Genomic DNA, 13433 nt, shown 5'->3' with positions numbered 1-13433 from the left:
GACTAGGGTCTCTAAACTCGACTTCAGAATACTGGCCCAGGAACACCAAAGAACACCAGTACCTTTGTTGTCCTGACACACTGAAAATGCTTCATCATGGTCAGTCCTTGAAAAGACTTGTCAGACACATGTACAGTCGTGTAGTTTCACAGTTCGTCGATTTCAGAAACGAACAAAAGTTCCGTCTTTTGCGAGTTTTCAACACGCTTCCAACCGAATGCAAGGTAAGCGATGTCTAGTATACCGTGCACACTTCTTTTAGGTTATGAATGTAATTGACTGTAAAGTCACCAAGACTAACATTTTAAGGATATACGTGAAAAGCATTCTTGGTTTTGGAGCATAAAGGATCAATGTCCTAATTTGCTTAGGTTAGGTACGTTTTGGCTGTAGAAAAAACTTTAACGATTGTGGTTCATAATCCCATTTAACATTAATGACACCATCCCATTTGGGCTACTTTTCACGACTTCAGGATTTTCAGAAGATGTTCTGACTTTAGGCAAATCGGATAAAACAGGGATTTGAAAAGCAGAGCTTCTGGTCTTCCAAGCCAGATCAGCGTATTTCTTCGTGTTCCCTTTACTAACGTGGGTCGGTTTTGCAAAGTACGATCTCCCAAGCAAAGGAAAAGTTAGCAACAGAAGATCGACTTGAAGAGGAGAAAGTGATAACGGACAAAACAGTCTGCAGCTCTCCGATCAGGCAAGGTTTCCCCCGATATTTGTGTGACCAATGCCCAGTAAACGGGGAAAGGGGGTGGGACGGAAGGTGTTTTTCAGTGTCGAATGAGACACTGACGCCGTAGCAGTAAGGGCAGCCACAACTCTCGCACTTAACAACGCCGCAGGGACACCATGGGGACGCCGCAGGGACGCCACAGGTACGCCGCCGGGACGCCACAGGGACGCCGCAGGGACGCGATGGGGACGCCGCAGCATCTTCAGAAAGCAGGCGGAGGCGAGCAATGTAGGCAGTCAGGCAAGCAGGCAGAAACGTCAAAACAGTCTCCAAAGATCCTTGGACATAGGAGGCGATTATGTGCCACACAGCATGGGCCAGACGCTAAAAGCAACCGCAGCGCTCCACCCGCATGCTCTGCAGCATCTGGAACACGACGTCGCCCTGCTGGTCGAAGTAGAGCAAGGGCAACGCCGACATCTTGGAGGGTGTGCAGCACAAGCCACCATCCGAGGTCTGCGAGGCGATAAGGGAATAGGGCGTCTTGTTCTGCAGCGTCATGCGACACTCCCCGGCGCAGTAGTCGGCCTTGACGTGGGTAGGGGCGATCACCCACTCCCAGCCAAACTCCGCGAAGCTGATGGTGAGCGGGTAGCGACAGCAACGGTGCTCTGTGGAGTTGTCGTGACATGTCAGCGAGTCGCTGCGCCTGTAGCGTCTCTTCACGTTCCTCTCCACCTTGATGTCCAGCGTGGGCTCCTGCACAACACACACACAAACAACGTTAGTCGTGCAATCAAATGAAAAACACAACGGCAATGTGATTCAGTGGAAGTTCGCTTTTAAGAAGATTAAGAAAATCAGACCTCGGAGACAACACACACACAACGTAAGTCGTGCAGCCAAATGACAAACACAAAGGCAATGTGATTCAGTGGAAGCTCGCTTTTAAGACCTCAAACAAAATTCTCGTAGACAACACACACACAACATAAGTCGTGCAATCCTACTTTTGTCCGCTGTTTTTAACGACTCCTTTCAAGTTTGCTTTTTCAAAAATACCCCATGACACGACTCGAGTGGCAAAAAACATACCCTGCAATTCCCGTTTCAGTAGGTGAAGCCGTTTCGGAGGCTTTTGTCATCATTCCCACAGACAGACAGACACACAGAAACCAGCTTGATAAGTTAGATACAGGCAACATGGAGCACAATTACCTTTCACAGATGTTCTTCATTGTAAGCATATTTTCAGCGACAAACACCATAAACTGTATATTTTTGGAATCAGCAAATGATAACGGGTAGAGAAATTATAATTTTATGCGTCTTCTTCAAAGAATAAATAAAGTCGCCATTTAACGATTTTCTTCATTTTAAGCCCATTTTTGAAACAAACACAACAAAACTATACATTTTCGGATACAAGAGGCATTACAGAAAACAATGGTGTCACCTTTGTGATTCAAATATCGACTTTTAAGAAATCGACAAATTTGGCTAACTTTGAGTGAACATTTCATAAGCGAATTGTTCAGGTATGAAGCTGAAATGCAATTCCATAGTCCGTACTAAGTCGAAGATCATGTAACGAAAATTTCCAACAAATTGATGAAAAACTGTAGCCGTGAGAGTGCCGCCTTAACTTTTGCAAACGGCCAAATATGAACGTCATCAAATAGCCCTACCAAAAATCGGAGAAAAAAACGACACAAGCAAATGCCCTCAGGAATGTATGAATCAGTTTTCAAGAAAATCCGTCGGGTAGTTTCTGAGAAGTGCTTGTCACACACACACACACACACACACACACACACACACACACACACACGCGCGCGCGCACACACGCGCGCGCACGCACGCACACACGCACACACGCAGGCATAGAATGAATGGAAGAGGTAAGACGAAAAGAAAGGCTTATGGTAACAAATTATTTCCGACGTCAAAGAATGGTACCATCTGCGAAGAACAAATCCTCTTTCTGGTATATTCCATCCTCCATTAACTAAGAGACTGAACCTTTCAAATTGCGGTTCTGATGATGATTACCAAGATAGTCAAATACCTACCGATAGTCATTAATGGCGGAAAATCATTATGTTAATTAAGGGTGGGTGGCCATGCAGTAGACTCGTATGCCCACAGTTAACAACAACAAAAACAGCGGGTATGACTGAAAGAATAAGAAACATAAGCAGACGCAATTACAAAAACTCCCGTTGATGAGGTATAAAGCCAAGAAGAAAAATTGCAATGTTTCCGATTCCCCAACCGACCCTATAATTTTCCTCCCGACCAAGAACATGTTTGGACCCATCACACACACAAAATTAAAATGACAAAATTCAATTTTGCAGATTTTACGAGGATTGTGATTTTTTTCTCCGGCATCCAGGAGACACAGCTCGCACGATATCCGGCTAATAAAAAGCCACATGTGTAACTAAATTAACTTTCAATAATACAACAACTTTTTTTTTAAAACAACATGAATGCATAAATGTGTTACAAGAGTGAGTGAGAGCTATGCACAACCAATCTCCTGGCACCTAAGAGAATAACAGGCATTAAAAGGAACAAGCTACTTTCATCCTTAAAATCCATTCTTAAGTTTCTCACGCCTACGGAAGTAAAGACGTATTACATATCTACAATAAAAGTGCTAGCAGGTTTATCCCCTTTAAATCAGTGTTATTTCAATGTTGAAAAATTCAAAGACAAGATGACAGCCATGCAGCTACAAAACATCAGATTAAAATGCAATGCTTGTGACACAATGGGTTTGAAAAGTTGTCGTGACCAACTTACACCTGAATTTTCAAATTTCAAGAATAAGACGCCTGACACGTATTACTTTCTGTCACATAAACAGAGAACATAATTAAAGCATTCTGGGAAAAAATGTGTTCCAGTTCCAAGACATGTCTTTGGAATCTGGCGTTTAGGAACAGCAATTAAGGGACCAATACTTTGGTGGGTTTTTTTTTCATTTGTTTGTCCACAATGTCTTCTTTTGTCTCACAATTCAAGAAGAAAAAAATACCGATCGTGCACTCTATGGAACTATATGAAAAAACGCAGCTAACATTGACAGGCTAGATTTATGTTGCTATTATCTCATGAATTACGATACTTTTTTCTTTGTCATTCGTTATAACAAATTAAAAAAACTGTAATTTAACACTCTCTTTATACATCAAACAGAAACTCCTTACATCACACGTATATTTGTAAAACGTAACGGCATTTCCCTGTCTAAGTTTTAATGTAAGCATGAGTCAGGGAACGTGAATCGACTGACTAATGTAGGTAAAATGCCGCTATCTTCTCGCCGGATCAGGCTTCGCTTACATCAGCAATTTAGGCCAGGCACGCGACGTTTTAAGACCGACACGGGGAGAACAAGATTAAAAAGTCACAGAAGACAAGGCAAGAGGATAGCCTCGCCAAAACCCGAGCAGGTACCCGATGTACGTGTGAAATTGTTGGCATACGTGTCGTTCTACATTCCTTTTTCCGCGTTCCACAAGGATTAGCCTAACCCTGGATCACCCCCCAAACATTTCTTGTCACTTTGCCCAATTAAGTGTGCGGGGAGCTGCACTTTAGAGCAGGCCAAGTGGACAGCCATTGCATGCCGACAGATACAGAAGACGGGCTATCAGCTGACCGCGGACCGATAGGAATGCTGTCCTTCTCGAGAGGAAGGCGTAGCTAGGATAAGCCAGAAGACAGAAGACATCAGATAGCTGCCGAGACCTCAGACCTCTCTCCGGCTCGCCACAGTTATCCATGAACTTTTCCTAATCGGCGCCTTTGGCGTTTCAGACGTGCCTCTGGCATGCATGTCAGCCCAAAATAGCAGCCCCCTCGTCCCAAGATTAGGGGGCAGAGCTTCCCCCTTGAGTGTACATACAAACCTGGCCTAGAAATAACCACCACTGAGTGAAAGGTGCACTCAAATTAGACAAATGTATGAGGGAGCGAGATAAGAGATCATAAGAAAGAATGGCCAAAGGTTCCGCGGCCAAGCAATTTGTCTTCGGCGGGCAAAAATAAAGGACGCTTTCAGAGCCAATTCTCCGCAGTTAGTCAACCCCTGTGCACTGGTCGAGGGTGATAGCACAGGATGCACGCGGAGGATAACACTCTTGATTGGCTATTGCTGCTCTTATCATAATCGAGAGATTCTTCATCATAAACAATTTAACGTTCTGTCATGTAATGGATTAGATTCGACAACTCTCCTACGTGCTATTCAAAGGCGCGGGTTTTTCCATTTTTCGTCGCAAAAAAGTGGGCCTAAGAGAGAAAATTGTTTGCCATCCTTGCAGACGATGATTGCTCCTCCCACCTCCCCCACCCCATACCTTCTCCACCCCCCCACCCCCCACCCCCACTTTCCCTCTCTCTCTCTCTCTCTCTCTCTCTCTCTCTCTCTCTCTCTCTCTCTCTCTCTCTCTCTCTCGCTCTCTCTCATATCCGGCATTTTGTAAAAGTTGAGGCGACACTGTCACACCCTCATTTTTCAATAAAATTGATTGAAATTTTGGCAAAGCAATCTTCGACAAAGTCCGGACTTTGGTATGGCATTTCAGCTTGGAGGCTTAAAATTTAATTCATGACTTTGGTCATTAAAAATCTGAAAATTGTAATTAAAATTATTTTTTTTTAAAACGATCCAAAATTACGTTTATCGTATTCTTCATCATTTGTGATTCCAAAAACATATAATTATGTTATATTCGGATTAAAAACAAGCTCTGAAAATTAAAAATATAAAAATGATGAGCAAAATTAAATTTCCGAAATCGATTTCAAAACAATTTCATCTTATTCCTTGTCCATTCCTGATTCTAAAAACATATAGATATGATATGTTGGGATTAAAAACACGTTCAGAGAGTTAAAAAGAATAGAGATATAGAAAAGCGGGCTATCCTCCTCAGCGCAACCGCTCCCGCGCTTTTCTGTATTGTTAATTTCACTGCCTTTGCCACGAGCGGTGGACAGACGATGCTACGAGTGTACGGTCTTGCGGAAATAAATGCAATGCGTTCAGTTTCATTCTGTGAGTTCGACTGAGCTTGACTAAATGTTGTATTTTCGCCTTACGCGACTTGTTTTAAACTTGCTCTGACGCTTAAGAGTGCTTGTACTCTCGCTGTCTAAAATATATCATTCACTGATGCTTTTCTTTGGACTTTTGTGACGCAGTTAAGTTATAAGTAATAACTTCTTTCACATTTTGTAACGTGTTAATACGCATGAATAAACGCATATGCAAAGGCAATCACGCAAAGGAACTCACATAGCCTGGGACGTAAACGGGACGAATTAATACTGCTTATAACAAGGAAAAGCTTAAACAAAAAAATTCTTCTCTTTATAATTTCGGGTATCCTTTTGTTCTGGTGTACTTTTTGTGTGTGTTGCTTTTCATGTTGTAGTCTCAAAGAAGCCGTGTATGTCAAAAATTAGCCAGTTGAGTAGTATTTCCATGGTTTATAGAGATCCTATTTGTTTTCAACATTGTGTATTTCACCAACGATCAGTTGTTGTTTTATCTTTGCTTAATCCACACACAAAATTACCAACCCCCCCCCCCCTCTCTCTCTCTCTCTCTCTCTCTCTCTCTCTCTCTCTCTCTCTCTCTCTCTCTCTCTCTCTCTCTCTCTCTCTCTCTCTCTCTCTCTCTCTCTCTCTCTCTCTCTCTCTCTCTCTCTCTCTCTCTCTTTGTTGTTCAAAATATTGTTTTGTTGTTTTCAGCTTTTTGTTTTGTTTCATATACCTTTGACAAATAAACACAGTGTTTAAACCAAAGGAACATTGCTTTGGAACTCGGTATTTTCTGGTTTATTTCGCTACGAAAAAGTATAAACCAGAACAAATAACGAACAAGCTAAAAGAAACTCACATAGTCCCAGACCTCGGTATGTTCCGTTAATATAAACGCAAACATATAATGAACAAACTAAGAGAAACTCACATATTCGATTGAGTTCGGTATTTCCAGTTAATATCGCTACTGAAAAGACTAGTATAAACACTATCAAATAATGAACAAGCTAAAAGTATAAACGCAACAAATAATGAAGAAGATATCAGACACGTCCATATCACTGTGACTCGGTAATGTGCGGTTAATATTGCTATGAAAAACTATGAACGTCAATATATAATAAACAGGCTAAAAGAAAATTTTCATCCAATAATGAACAAGTTAAAACTATAAATTCCTACAAATATCGAACAAGCTAAAAGTATAATCGCCAACAAATAATGAACAAGCTAAAAGAAACTCACATTGCCTTCGAGCTCAGTATTCCTGCGAATATCACTACGGATAAATATAAACGCCAACACATAATGAACAAGCTAAAATCATAACCGTCAACAAATAGTGAAGAAGCTATACGAAACTGGCATAGCCCTGGAACTCGATATTACCGGTTAGTATAGTTACGGATAAGTATAAACGCCAACAAATAATGGACAAGCCAAAAGTATAACCGCACACAAATAGTGAACACACTAAACGAAACTCACATAGCCCATACGCACTTGTATAAACGCCAAGAATTAGCGAACAACCTAAAAGAAACTCGCAAAGTCTATACGGACAAGTATATGTAAACGCCAAAAAATATTGAACAAACTAAAAGAAACTCACATAGCCCATACGCATATGAATAAACGCCAAGAAATAGCGAACAAGCTAAAAGAAACTCACGTAGTCTAAACGGACAAGTATGTAAACCCCAAGAAATATTGAACAAACTAAAAGAAACTCGAATAGCCCATAAGGACAAGTATAAACGCCAAGAAATAATACACAAGCTAAAAGAAGCTCACAGAACCCTGGAACTCTGTATTTCCAGTTACTATAATAAACGCCAACAAGTATGGAGAAGCTAAAAGAAACTCACAAAGCCCATACGGACATGTATAAACGCCAAGAAATAGCGAACAAGCTAAAAGAAACTCACATAGCCCATACGGACAAGTTAAAACACCAAGAACTAGCAAACAAGCAGAACAAACAGAAACTTACAGAACCCTGAAACTCTGTATTTCCAGTTAATTAAAACGCCAAGACATAGTGACAAGCTAAAAGAAACTTACATATAGCCCATACGGACAAGTATAAACGCCAATAAAAAGCGAACAAGCAGAACAAACAGAAACTCACATAACCCTGGAACTCTGTATTTCCAGTAAATATAAACGCCAAGAAATATTGAAGAAACTGAAAGAAACTCACATAGCCAATACGGACAAGTATAAACGCCAAAAAAATAGCAAACAAGCAGAACAAACAGAAACTCACAGAACCCTGGAACTCTGTATTTCCGGTTAATATAAACGCCAGGAAATATTGAAGAAACTGAAAGAAACTAACGTAGCCCATACGGACAAGAATAACGCCAAGAAATAGCGAACAAGCTAAAAGACACTCACATAGCGCATACGGACACGTATAAACACCAACAAGTACATGTAATTGAGAAGCTAAATGAAACTCACATAGCCCTGGAGCTGGGCCGATGCGGGAGGCCGGACCACAAGATTATCGTCCCCGTTCAAAGCCACCACCTCCAACCCGTAGTTGGAGGACGCGTGCTTGACCCAGCGTCGGATAACGCTCGTGACCTCCACCCGTTTCCACCCGAACGCTTTGTCCGAGTATGCTTTGTGGGTCCAGATGACGCGCTTGGAAGAATGCTGCGGCTTCTTGGAGTAAGGTGGGCCGAGGCGGCTGACTCTCATCTGTATGACGTTGGACTTGACGTCACTGGTGTGTCTGACGTAGAACCAGAGGAAGGCTTTCGTCACGTGGGACCGGTACACCTCGGCTGGCATGGTGAAGTAGCAAGAGTCCCTCTCCCCGCTCTTCAGATGGGACGGCACTGAAGAAAAGACAAGGGGAACATTTTGGTGAGAAAGGTTTGCGTGACTATTGACGTGAGGCACACGTCAGTGCATTCATCAAGTGCGGCCGCAATCGCATATATATTATATGTCTATATGACAGGTGTGCTAAGATATTTGTGTACGTATGTAGACACGGAAGAGAAAATGTGCACGCACATATGCACCTACGCACGCACACAAGCACACCCGAGTGTCCACGCATACAAACTTGCACATGAACACATACGTGCTCGCAGTGACGCATGTACGCGCACGCACGCACGTACGTACATACGTACGTACGTACGTACGTACGTACGTACGTACGTAAACACACACACATACACATACACACACACACACACACACTGACTCTTTCTCTCTCTCACTTTCTCTCTCTCTCTTTCGTTCTCTCTTCCTCTCTCTCTCTTTTGCACACACCCATACACATACACTCTCTCTCTCTCTCTCTCTCTCTCTGTCTCTCTCTCTCTCTCTCTCTCTCTCTCTCTCTCTCTCTCTCTCTCTCTCTCTCTCTCTCTCTCTCTCTCTCCTTTACTTCAGAGGTCTGTAAATTAACTTTCATCACAGAAAAAATTCTGTCTTTTCAGATCTTTATTTCAGCAGTTGAAAAGTTGTCCAGTAACGTCACCACTGCTGCTTTGTTTTAGATAAAGATCGTTGAAAGCAGGTCTCAGTACTTATCCAATTTGCTTTTGAAATGGAAGAGCCACCTGCCCCCATGGAATTACGTCCACAAATATCGATGCGATCGACTCGTTCGCCTCATGTCAATTTGCCCTGAGAAAAGACGATGGCTTCAAACGCCCATGACGCATCGCCCGTATCATAAAAGATGCATCATAAACGATTTCATAAATATTGAGCGTATTATCAAAAAACATCCATTCTTAAAAAAAAAGAGAGAGAGAGAGAGAGAGAGAGAGAGAGAGAGATAGAGAGGGAGAGAGAGAGAGAGAGAGAGAGAGAGGGAGAGAGAGAGAGAGAGAGAAAGAGAGAGATAGAAGGAGTGTTAAAGGGAGAGAAAAGGGGGAGCAGAGTTGGGGAGAGAGAGAGTCAGAGAGAGAGAGAGAGAGAGAGAGAGAAAGAGAGAGAGAGAAATAGAGAGAGAAAGAGAGAGAAAGAGAGAGAGAGAGAGAGAGAGAGAGAGAGAGAGATGAGGCCCCCCTAACAAAAAATAGAGTAGCATAATTATGGCATGACATCAAACAAATGAGCCGCGATTGGTCCCTCTTTGTCGTCCGCCTTCCCCCCTCTCTCCCACCCCACCCTCAAAAACTCCAAGTTTACCACCATCCCACTTTCGACCTGAGGCCGAGAGAAGATATTTATTTGAATAACAACACGTAACGACAAAAGACAAAGCTTAATCAAGTCAACTGTAACAGTCTCGATGCTTCCCGATTACGCACAAAATGTGCGTCAGACACAAAAAACACTTACGCACGGTTCTGTTTGTCCTGCTCCAACGACTTTTGTTTTCTCTGACCATGTCTCATACAATTAATGAAAGTGCCCTGCTAATCTTTTATTGTTTGTTTGTTTGTCGTTGTTGTTTTCTCTCTCTCTCTCTCTCTCTCTCTCTCTCTCTCTCTCTCTCTCTCTCTCTCTCTCTGCTCTCTCTCTCTTTCTTTCTCTCTGTCTCTTTCTCTCTGTCTCTCTCTCTCTGTCTCTCTCCGAATGCCTTACGGGAAGCTACCAGCACAGATTCTTTCAAAAACAAATATATATCCCATTTAATGAAAATAGTATATTCTTGATTGTTATGTCCTTTGGGACACAGTCACTCACTTTTGATTTATAGTTTTGTTCACGAAATTATGATGTTATGCATACTATCCATTGTCTTGCAGAGTTGAAGTACTACTGCATAGTATTCTGACTCTAATTGACTTGCAAATGTTTGCTTTGCACCTTGTCATGAACATTTATAAACTACAATGTTTCATATAATGCACTTATGTACATAAACTTATACTGTTTTACTAATTATGTAAGTATGTAGTAGTAGTTATTATAGTAGATTTAGTCCCTCTTTAGGGCGAGGGCCAGATGCAAAAAAAAGTATACCAATGCTTATTCTGTTACCCTCGTAAAATAAAGAATTGTCATTGTCATTGTCATTGTCTCTCTCTCTCTCTCTCTCTCTCTCTCTCTCTCTCTCTCTCTCTCTCTCTCTCTTTTGCTCTCTCTCTCTCTCGCTCTCTCTCTCTCTCTCTCTCTCTCTCTCTCTCTCTGTCTCTCTCTCTCTCTCTCTCTCTCTTTCGCAATTACATACACACTTGCGCGGTCAAGATCTTAGCTTGGAGGGGGGAGGGTCGATTTATGTTTTCTAGTTTGGTTAGGACTCCATACACAAAGTGTTACTATCAACCCAAACAACTTCGTAGCCCAGAGAAAATCTGATAATTCAGATTTAAAGTTCCAGCACTCAACGAACTTTTAAAATCAGATAACAATACATAATTACGAGCGAATACATCCCCCCTCCCCCCCCCCGAAAAAAAAAAAAACAAACAAGTCGCGTAAGTCGAAAATACAACATTTAGTCAAGTAGCTGTCGAACTCACAGAATGAAACTGAACGCAATGCAACGCAGCAAGACCGTATACTCGTAGCATCGTCAGTCCACCGCGCACAGCAAAGGCAGTGAAATTGACAAGAAGAGCGGGGTAGTACTTGCGCTGAGAAGGATAGCACGCTTTTCTGTACCTCTCTTCGTTTTAACTTTCTGAGCGTGTTTTTAATCCAAACATATCATATCTATATGTTTTTGGAATCAGGAACCGACAAGGAATAAGATGAAGGTGTTTTTAAATTGATTTGGACAATTTAATTTTGATAATAATTTTCATATTTTTAATTTTCAGAGCTTGATTTTAATCCAAATATAACATATTTATATATTTTTGGAATCAGAAAATGATAAAGAATAAGACGTATGTAAATTTGAATCGTTTTATAAAAAATATTTTTTTTTTTTACAAATTTCAGATTTTTAATGACCAAACTCACTCATTAGTTTTTAAGCCACCAAGCTGAAATGCAATACCAAACCCCGGCCTTCGTCGAAGATTACTTGACCAAAATTTCAACCTATTTGGTTGAAAAATGAGAGCGTGACAGTGCCGCCTCAACTTTCACGAAAAGCCGGATATGACGTCATCAAAGACATTTATTGAAAAAATGAAAAAAACGTATGGGGATTTCATCCCCAGGAACTCTCATGTCAAATTTCATAAAGATCGGTCCAGTAGTTTAGTCTGAATCGCTCTACACACACACACAGACAGACAGAGACACACACACACACATACACCCCGACCCTCGTCTCGATTCCCCCCTCTACGTTAAAATATTTAGTCAAAACTTGACTAAATATAAAAAGGAAGAAAGAAAATAAAGCAAAATTCTGACCTTTAGATTATACACATAAATCGCCGTACAGAACGGAACTTCAGTTTAACTACACGCTCAGATGAAACGAAATATGGCAACTGTTTCGGATCGGACCCTTTCAGCCCCCCCAACAACGAACTGACCCAGAGAAGAATCTGACCTTCAGATTAAAAAGTTGCAGCACACGCGATCGCTCAGCGTCAACGGAGGGAATTCCGCATACATCTCCCCCGTTCTTGTGAATAGCCCACTGTCCGACCACAGCCATTAGGCTGGCCCTTCTTGGCACACACCGAGATGCCTGTCTTCTTCGGGAGCACGATTCACCTACTCCTTCGTAACCCATGTCGGTTGTATGTATGTCTCGTTTTAACCCGAAAAGCTTTCATGTCCTTGGATTCCTTCAGGGACTGTTTTAAAACTGTTTAAAAAATATGAAGTACTCTCTGTGCCCTAGTGCCTTACCTTCCGTCCTGTGTAATCTGGGCACTTTGACTGGCTGACATTTGCTGGCAAAATCATGGCTTCAAAAAAGAAGCAGCGTCTAAGGTTCCACATTTCTGCATTTTGCATTACAGTTTCATTTCTCTAGAAGTCACGAATTTGTGTGTAGATCTATTTAAGAACAAAAAAATTGCAAAATATTTGAGAAGAAGAAGAACAACAAGAACAAGAACAAGAACAAGAACAAGAACAACAAGAAGAAGAAGAAGAAGAAGAACAACAACAACAACAACTACTACAACAAGCAAAATAACCACACAAAAAACACAACTTGAGAAAGAGGCGGAGAAGCAAGCTTATCTAAGATTATGTCAACGTAGATAATAAGTATGACGCTTAGGTCATGCCAAGATCGCCTAATTTCAAGAGTTAGTGTTTCTAAACATTGAACGTCTATAATTCGTTTGGATATTTCTCGCGCTTTTGTTGCGAACAATCTGATACTTAAGATAGTTTGAAAAATGTAAACCTCACGCCCTGGATCGTGGAACGCCTATTTGTGTCCACCGCAGGCACTACACACGATTATGTCCCCCGCACGCGGAAGCAGAGTTGATATATCGCAAAAAAATTGCACTGTGAAGGTATTTTATGGCAGATCACATTATTTATTATAGATATTCCGAAGCAGAATTGCCTAGGCTATGAGTACAATATTTTACTTAGGTCTTGTTGTGTACTCGTGAACAGTCGCGTTCGATTTTTTGCTGAAGTCCGTGAAAAATACGCAGAGAGGTCTCAATTTCTTACAAATTAACCCAGAACTACCATTTCAATCACTATTCTAATACTCACAGTTCAATCTTCGATACCTTGCAGACTTGTTTGGGGCACCAGCATCGCGGATAAGCTGCTCTAATCTAGCGTTATTTTGTGGTACTCGATTCTCAGTGGGTAAGGTCCCCCGCAGA

At 41.6% G+C, this 13433-nt stretch overlaps 1 protein-coding gene across 1 annotated transcript in view; it reads right to left on the bottom strand.

The window, feature by feature from the left end:
- LOC138981600 (growth/differentiation factor 8-like) overlaps window positions 1-13433 on the bottom strand; it is a 49544-nt gene that overhangs the window by 2295 nt on the left and 33816 nt on the right. The window contains exons 2-3 of the mRNA XM_070354571.1: window positions 8212-8594; window positions 1-1440 (exon numbers count right to left, since the gene is read on the bottom strand). The exon at window positions 1-1440 is cut by the window's left edge and continues 2295 nt beyond it. Of these exons, the coding sequence (XP_070210672.1) occupies window positions 1066-1440; window positions 8212-8594 (758 nt within the window). The 3' untranslated portion in view covers window positions 1-1065. The remainder of the gene's footprint in view (window positions 1441-8211; window positions 8595-13433) is intronic.

The sequence above is a fragment of the Littorina saxatilis genome, linkage group LG12 (assembly GCF_037325665.1).
Source record: "Littorina saxatilis isolate snail1 linkage group LG12, US_GU_Lsax_2.0, whole genome shotgun sequence".
Lineage (NCBI taxonomy): Eukaryota > Metazoa > Mollusca > Gastropoda > Littorinimorpha > Littorinidae > Littorina > Littorina saxatilis.
The sequence above is the reverse complement of the archived record's forward strand: the minus strand, read 5'-3'. Positions and strand labels throughout refer to the sequence as shown.